This window comes from Aulonocara sp. 'chitande type north' Nkhata Bay, linkage group LG3 (assembly GCF_057382095.1).
Source record: "Aulonocara sp. 'chitande type north' Nkhata Bay isolate Kocher_YH1m ecotype deep benthic linkage group LG3, A_spYH_male_GT1.1, whole genome shotgun sequence".
NCBI classification, from domain to species: Eukaryota; Metazoa; Chordata; class Actinopteri; order Cichliformes; family Cichlidae; genus Aulonocara; species Aulonocara sp. 'chitande type north' Nkhata Bay.
In genome coordinates this window covers 52,143,531-52,156,522 of record NC_141346.1, presented here as the reverse complement: position 1 = coordinate 52,156,522, position 12,992 = coordinate 52,143,531, and the positions used below count along the sequence as shown (strand labels likewise).

At 38.5% G+C, this 12,992-nt stretch overlaps 2 protein-coding genes across 2 annotated transcripts; both read right to left on the bottom strand.

Moving 5' to 3' along the window:
* Positions 1 to 816: 816 nt before the first annotated feature.
* LOC147336141 (uncharacterized) lies at positions 817 to 3,443 on the bottom strand. Its single transcript, XM_086287634.1, has 6 exons — positions 3,315 to 3,443; positions 2,780 to 3,124; positions 2,653 to 2,688; positions 2,424 to 2,531; positions 2,320 to 2,342; positions 817 to 1,183 (listed from the first exon to the last, which is right to left on the bottom strand). The coding sequence occupies exons 1-6, from the start codon at positions 3,358 to 3,360 to the stop codon at positions 1,061 to 1,063; spliced, it is 681 nt and encodes a 226-aa protein (XP_086143760.1). The 5' UTR covers positions 3,361 to 3,443; the 3' UTR covers positions 817 to 1,060.
* Positions 3,444 to 7,830: 4,387 nt separating this feature from the next.
* LOC147336140 (uncharacterized) lies at positions 7,831 to 9,972 on the bottom strand. The gene is made up of 6 exons (XM_086286144.1): positions 9,924 to 9,972; positions 9,406 to 9,750; positions 9,252 to 9,290; positions 9,032 to 9,142; positions 8,890 to 8,921; positions 7,831 to 7,953 (listed from the first exon to the last, which is right to left on the bottom strand). Exons 1-6 carry the CDS (start codon positions 9,970 to 9,972, stop codon positions 7,831 to 7,833), a joined length of 699 nt encoding a protein of 232 aa, XP_086142270.1.
* Positions 9,973 to 12,992: the final 3,020 nt, after the last annotated feature.

Below are 12,992 nucleotides of genomic sequence, written 5' to 3'. Positions count from 1 at the left end.
TTACCAGCATCCATACCAGCATGATTTTGAGAGGTTAAAGTTCCTCCTCCTTTTGCTCCCAATGCTCGGTTCCATTGACAGTTGATGTCAGTGTTGTAGGGACACGCACGGTGCTCTTGAGCATGCTCAAAAAGTAGACCTCCCAGTAGCTTATTTTTCTCACAAATAAATAACCAACATGTCAAATAATCTACTACTGACAACGAGACAAGACTCAGGTTCATGATGTCAGAGAAAAAAACTCTAAAAGCTCTAAAAGCTATAGCAAAATCTGTTCTTGCTGTTTATTTTTTAACAAAAAAGACATCATGTTTGTGTGAATTTTAAAAAGCTTGTGCAATGTAATGGTCTGTGAGGTGATTGACAATGCCAGATGCGACTGATGGAGGGAACTCTTTGCTCATACCTCAAGGCACTGACCTATTGTATCGTTACACAATTAAGATGTGGAAACACAGCAGCTGGTTTAAATAGATCATAATTCTGTTGTTTTTATGCTGTTTAAGAAACTCCAACTTTAGATTTTCAGTGCAGTTCTGCTCAGATCACACTGTGCTGTCTCTTCCTTACTACCTGACTCCTTCCACAGCAGACATTTAGACTCTCCCTATGAGACGTTTTCACAGTCATCAGTGTCATTTCTGACTTCTCCTCTATATTTACACTTTAATACGTGTTTTTTTTTTCTCACACAAAAGGTAGACAAAGAGAAATAAAGCAATGGATGAAAAGTTGGAAAAAATGTTTTTATTTTCCAAGGACTCTTGTCAAAAAATATATCAGCATGTCTATTCCTCTCCTCCCAGAACAGACAATGAGACATTCCTCATAAGAAAAGTTCATATTCAGCATCAGATCAAAAACTTTTCCATCATCAACACACTTAAAAGAAAAGTTGCACAATAAAAAAGACAGGCACAAAAGTAAAGATACAAAGACAACTTCAATGCAAATTTTGTTATTTTTATTTTTGTTAGTATGTTTTGCCACATCATCCACAACACATACACAAACTACATCAGTGGGTTATTATCCTAAAATATGAGCTCCTCTTCCTTGTCTACCGTGTGGCAGCATACACAACATGAGACTCCAGCTCTCTGTGTGTCGCAGGCCTGCGACTTCTTTTGAGTTTTGTCTGGATACTCATAGCTGCGTAGTTCAGGTCATCTGAGCTCTTATTCTGAAAATCAAAATATTTAGTTACAGTAGAGTTTAACAAAATCTGAAGTAGTGGATTTGTGGGTTACATGACGAAAGATTTGATTTAAAGTAACATTTTAAGAGTTTTAAAGTAAAATATGAAAACAAGATGAATAATGACACTTGGATTCCAAATAATGGGTTTAAATACTGTTTTAATTTGTCAGTGCGCCCCAGGGTGGCTGTGGCTACAATGTAGCTTGCCATCACCAGTGTGTGAATGTGTGTGTGAATGGGTGGATGACTGGATGTGCAAAGCGCTTTGGGGTCCTTAGGGACTAGTAAAGCGCTATACAAATACAGGCCATTTACCATTTAATATTTAATTTGAAGGCTTTATGTACAGCACTTTTCTACTCTACTGAGCATTTTAAACAATTTGCGTCATTCACACTAGCACTTTTTTTTCTGCCTTTCTATGTAACACTCCATTGAACACACTAGAGTGCAACTTGCGATACTTGGCATGCACACTGGGAAAGCCGGGCATCAAACTACCAACCTTCTTGCTAGTAGATGGCCTTCTCCTGAGCTACGGCCACCCTAAATTATACTTTTTCAAATTCAGCTATTATTTTTATGTTATCACTGAGTCTTTTCCGTGCATGCATGTTTTGATTATCCACGTACTTTTCAGCTGAGCTAAATGAATGAAATGATAGGACAACATTGCTTGCTTGCCTGAAAAACATGTTCAGGCTGATATAATTCACAGAATAATTACAAGGTTAAATGGTCTAAGGAGCTTGGAAAGAAAAGCATCTGGACTTGTTTAAGTTGCCTGAAGACGTTTCACCTCTCATCCGAGAAGCTTCTTCAGTTCTAAAGGGTCAAATGGTGGGAGTTTCCCCCCAAAGAGGGACAAAGGACCCCTGATGATCCTCTAATTACTTGAGCCAATTACTTGCTTGGAGACGAACCTCTATTTGTCCCCCCAAAAAGGGACAAATAGAGGTTCGTCTTCAAGCAACTTAAACAAGTCCAGACGCTTTTCTTTCCAAGCTCCTTAGACTACGATGACCTGGATGACTGAGAACCTTCACAGACATACAAGGTTAAATTAATCTTTTCAGTCATGACATACAATTTACACAGTGTGAGTAAAAACACATTTACCTTGATGTTTCCTGGTTGGGGATCTGGAGTTAAATTGAAAATATAAAAGTGTGTTTAGTTTATTTTTAGCAACCATAGAAATTGTCTTTTGAAAGCAACTTTACCTGTCTGAGGTGTTTTGATTTTTAAAACCAGAATGATGACCAGTATAATGAGTAAACCAGTCAGACTACCTGGGATGATGTTCATTGGGTGTATCATTCTCTCAGACTCTGCAAAAAAATTACACTGAAACATTTCAGGCTGTGTACTTCAGGTATAATACTGACAATAGTGAAATAACTATGATCCCAATAAAAATCTATTTTTTTAGAGACAGGAAACTAATCTTACTTTCAGTCTTATATTCTTCATCATTCGTTTCACCACCTGTAAAGAAACATGGGTATTATAATACTTTGTGACTTCCATTTCTTATTTAAAGTCTCATCATGTTGTTTTGCTACTAAGGAAAGCTTACCTTCAAATCTTAACTCTACTGCATTGGAAATAATAATATGCACATTCATGTAAAATCCACAGAAATACAGCCCAACATCAGATAAACCCACTTGTGTGATTTTAAGAAAGACAGAAGTGACACTGGAACTCATATTGAATTTTCCATATTGAAATCCATCACAGAAAGAGGCTTGGCCATGAGACCCAAACATAGAGGAGATGCAGCTTGTTTTAGTCGTGTTGATCACTCTGAACCACTCTGTGTGGGTTGGACTTGTGGAAATGTTGGAGCACTGCAGTGTGACGTCTTCACCAGGCTGGACCGTCACAGTGTGAACCTCAGAGCCAGAGACAAAGATCCATCCTGAATCAAACAACAAAGACAAAATGAGATTCAACTCAAAGTGTACGGTACAACAGACCCAATAACAGGGCGACAACTTTTTATTCAATTTAATTACATCACTGCTTTCTAACAATCACATTTAAATTCTGTTGGGCTCCTCGTTCCATTACTTATTTTAAGGTGAGAGTAGTGAGGTGCCAGTACTTACTGAGGCTGCAGAAAATCAAAGCTGTTATCAAGATGAAGCTCCTCATTGTGTGTATAATCCTTCACTGCTCGGACAGTTAGTGAACCACGCAGCTCTTATAAAGGGGTTTAGAGGGGCGGGGTGATTTTTTTTTTTCATCTTGCCAATGAACTACAAAGCAATGCAATGCATTTGTAGATATTTTAGCTTTATTCACTATGAGATAACTGAAAGATTTTCACTTGTGATTTCTGAGCTTTGAGACTCACAGACTTAATAATAATACCATGTTACATCCATTTCAGAACATATTAAACAGAGTCAAACAATGAGTCACTTATCAATGAGCTTCCTCAAAAACTCTTGGACTTTTGAGCAAATATTCTATTTTAGTCACTAAAAGTCTGGTGTGAAACATAAAACAAAGGAAAGGGGGGGGGGGGGGGGGGGTTACAGAGGTCTGCCCCTTTTTTGGCAGCTATCCAAGGATGCAATTTAGATTTGATCATGGAGATGAGATAAGGAAGTAACTTTATATCCTAAAGTTGTAAAATTGTTTAAAGTCTTACTGTTTTCTTGTTGATTCTTGTGCTCATTCCTGACATGACACCATCTAAAATTTTTAGATTTCTGTATGAAATTCAGCTTCTTTTTCAGACTTTTTAAACTGCTTTTCTGATTGCATGTAACGCTGGTGTGGAAACTTGAGTTATAGTTACATTTACTTGTTTATGTAACAACAAACAGCAAAAGATAAGTTTTTGATCTTTCTATTTAATGGTTATAAATGTTATATATAGGAAGGTCTTTATTCTGAATTACTGGTTGAAAGTGGCACAATGCTCTTTATAAACTTAATTATTTTATGCACGCTTTCATGGTCTATAAATGTTTAACTGAGATGAAAATCAAAGCGTGAGTTTAAAGATGTGTGTGGTCAGACCCATGATTACTAAAAATTGACTGCATGTACATGTCACCATTGTGTTGTCACCAATGGTGACCACTAGTTTCTGGACTCAGTAAAAGATTTTGGTCACAGTCATGTTGTTTTAATTCTAGCTGGATGTTACTGTATTTAAAAGAGAGGCTGGAGTTCTGAGTTCATCAGCTAATATTCTGAAGCTCGGTAAGCATGCTGCATGAAGACATGTTGGAATGTAGACATGTAAATATGCTGACTGACAATTAAAAGAACAACAACTTCGAGTTAAAGCCCTGAAATAATTCTAATAATTGAGTTACTAACAAAAAAAAATCACTCACAGCTCTTACAAAGGGCAAGAACCAGCCTACTCCTACTCCTACTGGCATTTCCAAGCCCAGACTGGTAGGATTGAGTCAGAATGCTTTACCAAATCATATTTGCAGCTCAGTTTCAGTATTAGATATTTGGGTCTAAGTTAACAACAATAACCACCTCTAGTGCGGTTGGCCAACAGGCTGCAAGTGGAAACTGTGCTACAGTTGGCCAAAGACAAAAGAAGAAGAAAGGGGGGTGTCCTGCTAGGAGGCAATGGGAGAGAAGAAAAGGGAGGAGTGTGGAGGTGAGAGTAAGAGTTTAACGCCTGATCCCTGTTTCAATCCAGGGACAATAAACTGGACTGGGCTAAAAACACCTCAGCACTTTACAGGAAAGGCCAGGGCCGACTCTATTTTCTGAGGTCCTTCAACATCTGCCAGACAATGCTCAGGATTACGAGCTGGACTCTCTTAGGGTGGTGATGGAGAGGCGAATGTTATCCAGGATATAGACAATGTTGGATAATTCCTTCCACCCACTCCATGATGTGCTGGCTAGCCACAGGAACACGTTCAGTGAGAGGCTAAGATTACCAAAAAGCACCACTGAACGACACAGGAAATCATTCCTGCCTGTGGCCATCTCCATGTACAACTCCTCCATCTAACATGTACTGCAATAGCTACACCTTTTTTGCACATGCTCTTCTTTCTTATTCAGATATTTATTAGTAAGTGACTTATTCATATATTGTATATATTGTGCTATTTCTTATTTCTTGTATTGTCTGTTTTTGTTACTGTTTGTACTGGAACATTGTAACCAGCATAATTTCCCCTAGGGATCAATAAAGTATTCTGATTCTGATTTAAATGTAGGGCCTATGACCGGTAAAAGGAGAGATTCAGCTCATGTAATGGTGAGCAGGAAGGTAAATGGGCTTAGCAGCACTTGTCTACTCTCCTGGAGTACTCAAATCGCTTAATACACCACACCACTTCCCTCTATGATTTTTAAGTGCTTATTAACTAACATTCACACATAGAACAACTTATGGTTATGCCAGGGATTGAACTACCAACCTACCAATCAGTAGATGATCTGCTCTGCCTCCTGAGCTACAGCCACCCATCAGTAAGCTGCATGTGCATGAGACCAGGTGTGAAGTAAGGCCAGGAACACTGGAGGTGGGTTCAATCTGTTCTACAGCCTAGATATAAAGAGAAATGGAGTAATGGTAATGTTTAAGGAAGAATATGTGACTAGTGTTGTGGAGAGTGTCAGACAGGATCATGAGTTTGAAAAGGGTTGATGTTGAATATTGTCAGTGTGTCCCACAGGTTAGATGCCAATTCTCGTGATCATCTAAAAGAAATTGAATTGAATTGAATAACATTGAAAAAAAGGTATCTATGCTTTAATCACATGCAAACTGGAAACTGCTGCTTTTGTATATATGTTGGCTTGGGCAAGGCATTATCAGGATTGCTGCACCATCTCCTGACTGGTAGACAAAAACATTGTTGGCAATGTTACACTGGCTGCCTTATGAAGTTATTTTCAAAAACTCCTACTTGTGAATAATAATTCAAAAGTCAGTTCATCAGCTTTTTAAGTTTGCCTCATAGCTGTGTCTTACTGTGAACAGCAGAAGTTGTATATGTTAATTTATTGTCTTTATTGATTTTATAGCTTGTTGTGTAGTTATTGCTGTCTTTTTCTATGGATTGTACAATACAATAATAATGTCCATCTATAGCTTAACTAACAGAGCTCACTGCTAAATGGAGTCATAGGTTCCACACAATAAAGGGCGGTACCTAAGATGGGGATGCCACACCCCCACACAGGCACCTCCCACAGTAGACCAGAGAGTGCAGTTAGGGCAGGGGTGTCAAACTCAAATACACAGTGGGCCAAAATTCAAAACTGGAACAATGTTGCGGGCTAACATTAATATTTATTGAAAAAAAATCTTCCTCCAGATATAAGAATCAATCTTTTCTTATTGACTCAAACACGTTTTGCTGAAAAACTGAATATGGAACAAGCAAAGCTTAATACTAAACGATATATATAGAGATATTAGCTGTATAATACCAGTAGGCCAGCTCTAGTAGTAATTTGGTATGGCTTCGCGGGCCAAATGTGGCCCACGGGCCAGAGTTTGACACCTATGAGTTAGGGTCACAACATGTGTTCGGAGAACCTGAGTTGCTATTTCAGTTGTGTTTCTGTCACCTCAAGCTAGTCTGGCACTAATAATGTACTGTGACAAAGAGTACTGCTGCTCACTCACGTTTTATGTTATGAAGCTGTTTTTAATCTCTAAAACTCTATCAGTGAATCCATTTGAAAACAGTGAAACTAGCTCGTGGTTAAAGTCACACCTTTGTTCATTCCTCTGTTGCAGGCAAAAAAAGGAGAACCAAAGCAACGCATTTCTGTGAAAACAGCAAAGCATTTGTTGCGTGTGGTTTTAAAGGCTAGTGTCTGTGTGGTTTTCAGTTCATCAGATACACAGTGTTGTCACCGCAGTGGAAAATAACAGGGGGGGATGCATGAGATTTGTTGCACCCCAGAATGTGCACAAGAACGTGGTCAAGCAAGAAAGCTGCCCATATACACACTGACTGTGTCAGGATGTGATAGAGGTGCAATTAACATTTACAAAGTTAAAATAAATTTAGATGGCGTCCATTTAGTACCACTTATGTGGTAGTAATGTTGTATTAAATCTGTGGTTTCATCATTTACGTCAGCAAGGAGAAAACTGTTGCTAGATTTTCTTTGTTTCTTGATCATCTGTAGTCTTGAAATCAGCAAACTTTTGCTGTTCCACAGATTTTATTCGTGACTCTTACACTGCTTTTCATCAAAGTTGCAGGATCAAAAAATATATTTTCAATTACATTTCATTATAAAACATATTACTGTCTTGGAATATTTTTCTAAAGTCTGTGAAAGTACAAAGCCTGACGTTATCTACCTCAAGCTTCAATGCCGTTTCTTAAACTTTGCTGTGAACCATTACTGACTGTACAGGCCTTGTGAGTTCAGCTGTGCTCAGACCACACTGTGAAGTCTCTTCCTGTCAAGTGATCAGTATCTCGCTCATGCCTCCTTCCCCCTGAAGACGACCTGACTCTCCCTATGAGTAACTTTATATGCCCATATTTTATTTGATATGAAGACAAATTAAGGCAGAAAAACAGACATAAAAATGTTTAGTCAAAGGTTATAAAGACTAAACCACTAAACATGTTTTCCCATCATGAACACAGACAATCAGCTCTATGCACTGGCAGCATAAACAACATGAGTTTCCACTTGTGTCTCTATTGCAGGCCTTCTGCTTCTTGGTGTTTGTGGGTGGAGTCTCAACGCTGCTGAGTTCAGGTAAACGGAGTCCACATTCTGTAGGTGAAAACATTTACAGTCACAGACCTAAAAAAACTCAATCAGTCAATACTTTCAATATTCTTGACTGTGTCAGTCTGATAGCATATGAAAGATAACTGGACTTGGCTTCAAAAAGGTAGGGTGAGAACCAGTTGATGTTAGATTTCAGATGCTTGTGATTTAGAAAGCATCTGAAATCTACCACAGGTGTCAGCGGTCAAAAGGCTAGGTAGAACCTGACCAGGCTTTCATTATGTAGAAGTGGCCCAGCCGGGCAGGGGAATCAAACCTCACATTCGAACTGCAAAAGTTTAACCATGATACATGAGGTTACTCAGTGTGACTGTATTGCAGTCTAATGAAGACAATGCAGAAACATATATTAGTCTGTGCCCAGATCAAAATCAAATTCCATCCATCCATCCATTCGCTTCCGCTTATCCTTTCCAGGGTCGCGGGGGGCGCCGGAGCCTATTCCAGCTGTCATAGGGCGAAAGGCGGGGTACACCCTGGACAGGTCGCCAGTCTGTCGCAGGGCTCAAAATCAAATTAATTTCATTAATTCAATATTCTCTGTGATAAATAGATTAATCAGTCTGATTGGAGTCACTGCGATACCAGCAGTGTAAAACGAACTATATGCATTACATCATCATGTAATCACTCGATTGATGCATAAATTCAATGAATATCATTTGTTTCTGTGATGTTAGCAAGAAACTGCTGCATGTGTAACATGAAAATATGTTGCAATGAATGATGTCTGAAAAAGATTCAGTGACAATGTGGTGCTTGTAACCTTTGACAGAAACTCTGCTTTTATATTTTTCCTCAATAAGGGGAGAGATTTTCTTCCTTGCTTGAAGGCCGAGGTTTTTCTTAGATTAATCACACATTTAATTCTCCTGTTAAATCGTAAACCTTTTAAAATTACAATAAAGAATGATTTACCTCACCGCTTTGCTCTGGCTGCTGTCTTGGAGCTAAATGCCAAATATAAAAGTGTGATTAGTTTATTACCAACACAGTACTTTTATTAGGACTTGTTAATCAGCTTGTAAGAGTAGGTGAAACAAATTATAGCCACATTTACCTGTTTGAGGTTTCCTGACTTTTAAAACCAGAACAATGACCACTATACTTAGTAAACCAATCAGACCAGCCAGGATGATGCTCAATGGTTGGGTCGTTCTGTTGAACTCTTCTAAAAAATGAATTAGATTAACTGTGTGATTAGTGTGGTTAAGACATATTATACAAGATAGTACTGCACAGTGAAGATTAAAATCTTTCCACTCATCATGGAATCTCACCTTCAGTCTTAAAATCCTCTCCTTCACTGGTTTCACCACCTGTGACCATGATTGTTGTATTATTTTACAATTTGCTGTTTGTAGTTACTGTGTTTCCACATGACATGATGAGAAACACTAAAGTTGCAAAGAAAGGTTTTTAACCTAAACTCACCTTGAATTCTCAACTCTACCCTAGTGGAAATAATTATATGATAGTCCAAGAAAAATCCACAGAAATACAGGCCAGCATCAGACAGATCCACTGGCTTTATTTGAAGAAAGACGGCGACGTTGTTGGAAGTCATATTGAATTTTCCATTTTGAAATCCATCACAGAATAAAGCTTGTCCATTGGAGCCATACATAGAGGCAATGCAGCTCAACGTAGCTCGGTTGACCACTCTGAACCACTCTGTATGTGTTGAACTTCTGGAAATGTTGGAGCACTGCAGTGTGACTTCTTCACCAGACTGAACCTCCACGGTCTGAAATTCAGAACCAGAGACAGAGATCCAGCCTGAAACAAACAGCAAAGACAAAATTAAGATCCAACTCAAAGTGTACGGTACAACAGATATATATATATTTACTTAACTATTTTGTAACAATCAAATTTTAAATCGAATGGGTCCTCATGGCATTACTTGGAGCTGAGAGTAATAAACTGCCAGTCAGTCTGTAGATACTTACTGAATTTACAGAAAAATAAAGCTGTTATAAAGATGAAGCTCGTCATCATGTGTTAAATCTTGTCACTGCTTGGACTGTTAGTAAACCACACACCTCTTAAAAAGGGGTTTAGAGGGGCAGGGTATTTTTTTTTTTATCTGTCCAATGACCTGCCAATACAATACAGTATATTTGCATATATTTTAGCTCTTGTCAAATTCAAATGTAGAGGTAATTTATTTCGAACATAGCTTAACAATGAGTCACATATACAGAAAAAGACCAACTCCTCAGAAGCCCTTGGAGTTTTAATGCCTGGCGTGGTATATACAAGAAAACCACTAAGAGCTAGAAGAAGGGGGTCTGCGTTTGTGTTTTTCATTTTACAGAATAGAACTCGTAGCTTAGACTTGTTAATAAGACTATCTCTTGTGCTGTTGGCCAACAGGGTACAGTTGGCTGAAGACAGAAGAAGAAAGGAGGAAGGCATGCTAGGAGTCAGCAAGAAAAAAGGAACTTTAAATATAGGGACTTAGACTGGTAAATGAGATAGCTGGGTGATATGATGGAGAGATGGAAGGTAGGTAGTCTGTCAAAGAGACCAGGTGGAAGGTAAGCAATGCCAGGAGCACTGAGTTCAACCTGCTCTACCATAGCCTAGATAGGAAGAGATATCATTTAATGGTAATCTTTAAGGAAGAAGAATATGTTAATAGTGTTGTGGAGGTGACAAAAGTGTCAGACAGGTATATGAGTTTGAAGCTGGAAGTTGAAGGGGTGCTTTCAGTGTGCATGGCCCAAAAGATGGATGTCAATAGGAAGAGAGAGAGGAATTATGGAGTTACATGGACAGGTGAGCAGAACGGAGGTCTAAGGTGTTGGGTAGGTATAGTGTTAAGGAAAGAAATGCAGACTGCTAGAGAGCAGTGGATTTTTCAAAGGGATAAAAAAAAGCTGTGGTGATGACATACACAAAGAGGGAGGAACATAAGATGATGCATAAGTTTGGAACAATGTGCACACATCTAGACTGGTAAAGAGAGAAGTTGCAAAGGAAAAGGCAAATGATGATTTGTATGTGAGGCTGTACACTAAGGAAACCACAAAGGCTTGTATTGGCTGCCAAGGCAAAGATCTTGAGGTGGAAAGGACCCAGCCAACATGCACACCTGGGATTTGCTCGGGGTGGATGGGTACCATGTGGGCACTGGCTCAAAATGGGTTTTTTGTATGGGTTCCACTTGGGTTCCTCACATTAAACCAATATGGACAATCCAAAGTGGGCACATATAGTAGGTCCTTGCTGGGTCAAAGATGGGAAATACTTAACTTGGTTGGAAATGGGAAAGACACATTCACAGACTCACTTGGGTCAGTTGGGGCCCATTCAGTTTCAGATTTTCCCAACATAACACCAATATGAGCTTTTAAAATTGGGGCCATTATGGAACCCGTGTACAATCCCACTTAACCCTTTAAGACCTACCATAGAACCAAGTACGCCAGAGCTTATATTATATTTTTACATGCTGTGGAGCCATTTTTGGGAGCATTTCAAGTTGCTATACATCAATACAACCATTATAGCCCAGATTTTAATAATATGTATTCATTAAGTGCATAGTAATTACATATATTGCAAAAAAGTGCAATAAACTACAAAAAAATTGAAAATCGTTTTTGCTTTTTTAACATATATTTGTAGTTAGAGAAATTTAAGAGGCTTATCCCTCAAAACTGTAAATACAAAAAAGTTGCACAAAATAGTTTCCCACCACAGGAAATTTATTTTGAGTGTCTTCATAGTTTTATTTTTGAAATACACCAATTTTTATACACTGCAGGAAAAACGAAAATAAATATTATACTGCAAATTTGCAAAAAAGCAGCATATGCATCAAAATAAACTATTTCCAGCAGTGCAATATGAGTCCTAAGCATCCCAGAAACGACACAGAAAGTCATAAAGTCAAAGATAACTTTTAAAAAGACGAGTATAGGCCCTGAGGCCCTGATAGTAAAAAAGACTACATTTCCGCGAAAATGACGTCACTTCCGGTTTCGGGCAGGTAATGGCGGAAATGCAAAAGTTCGCGCTGACGTCTATTCCAACGTAGGAAGTGTTATGAACAGCTGATCAGATCGGTAAAGCGTGTTTCTGGAATATTATATTTTTGTTCCTGCAAGCGCTTTTTATGCAGTTTTTGCACAGCTTTATGTGGAAGGAAACCGTGACCTAGGACAAGCTGATGGCATAAGATGTAAGTACAACTCCTCCGGTTTCATATGCAAAAAAATTTTTTGCGCTAGCTTACGTGGTTGCAGTGCTACTGGGATTTAAAAATAGTTACGCAAAACAGAGCGTTCCCGCTCCGATCGGCACTAAAGGGTTAAAACCCAATTTTTAGCTGTTGTGGTACCCAAATGGGACCCACACAAATTTGAAAGATGGGGCCCGGATGGGTTGTTGTGTACTTTGCCCAGTTGGGGCTCAAATTTTCTCAACATAACACTTATATGGACATTTAACATGGGGCCATTACAGATCCGTGGTCCTTCCTGTATGGGTTCATTTTTCAGCCCATTTCTAAACCATATGGGCCCCACATGTAAATGTTGGCTAGAGACGTTCAGCAGGTTAGGGTGATTTAGGATAGAGACGTAAATGTCATGTACGGCTTTAAATACTTATTATACACAAAAAATATTGAACACTTTGAGGCAAGTTAGTTGCATCAAGAAGCCCTTTTTGTTGAAGACTCATTTCTTCTGTTTATTAGCTAGGTTACAAAATTGTCTTTTGTTTGCCTTTGGTTCACATTTTGTGATATTGCAAAATGTGAGCTTGCTCCTGAGGAAAGACATTGAGACATTTTCATTATGTGTCAGAAATGTTGAGCAGAAATGTTGAGCAAAAATGAGACTAAAAGCCTGAAATACTCAAATTACATCATCTACTTAAAAAAATAGATGATGCATATTTTTGCAGACAGAAACACAAAAGTAAAGATACAAAGACTTTAGTGCAAATTTTATTATTTTTATTTTTTGCCAGCCAGTTTTTGCCATGTCATCCACAAAACATCCACA

What these genes read in the sequence shown, in the direction of transcription:
- LOC147336141 (XM_086287634.1), bottom strand. Translation starts at nt 3,360, where the DNA reads ATGAGGAGCTTCATCTTGATAACAGCTTTGATTTTCTGCAGCCTCA. An exon ending in TGAAGAATATAAGACTGAAA is followed by an intron (nt 2,532 to 2,652) that starts GTAAGATTAGTT and finishes ATTTTTTTGCAG; the next exon opens with AGTCTGAGAGAATGATACAC. An exon ending in CCCAACCAGGAAACATCAAG is followed by an intron (nt 1,184 to 2,319) that starts GTAAATGTGTTT and finishes TTTGATTTTCAG; the next exon opens with AATAAGAGCTCAGATGACCT.
- LOC147336140 (XM_086286144.1), bottom strand. Translation starts at nt 9,972, where the DNA reads ATGATGACGAGCTTCATCTTTATAACAGCTTTATTTTTCTGTAAATTC. An exon ending in AGAGGATTTTAAGACTGAAG is followed by an intron (nt 9,143 to 9,251) that starts GTGAGATTCCAT and finishes TTCATTTTTTAG; the next exon opens with AAGAGTTCAACAGAACGACC. An exon ending in AGTCAGGAAACCTCAAACAG is followed by an intron (nt 8,922 to 9,031) that starts GTAAATGTGGCT and finishes TTTGGCATTTAG; the next exon opens with CTCCAAGACAGCAGCCAGAG.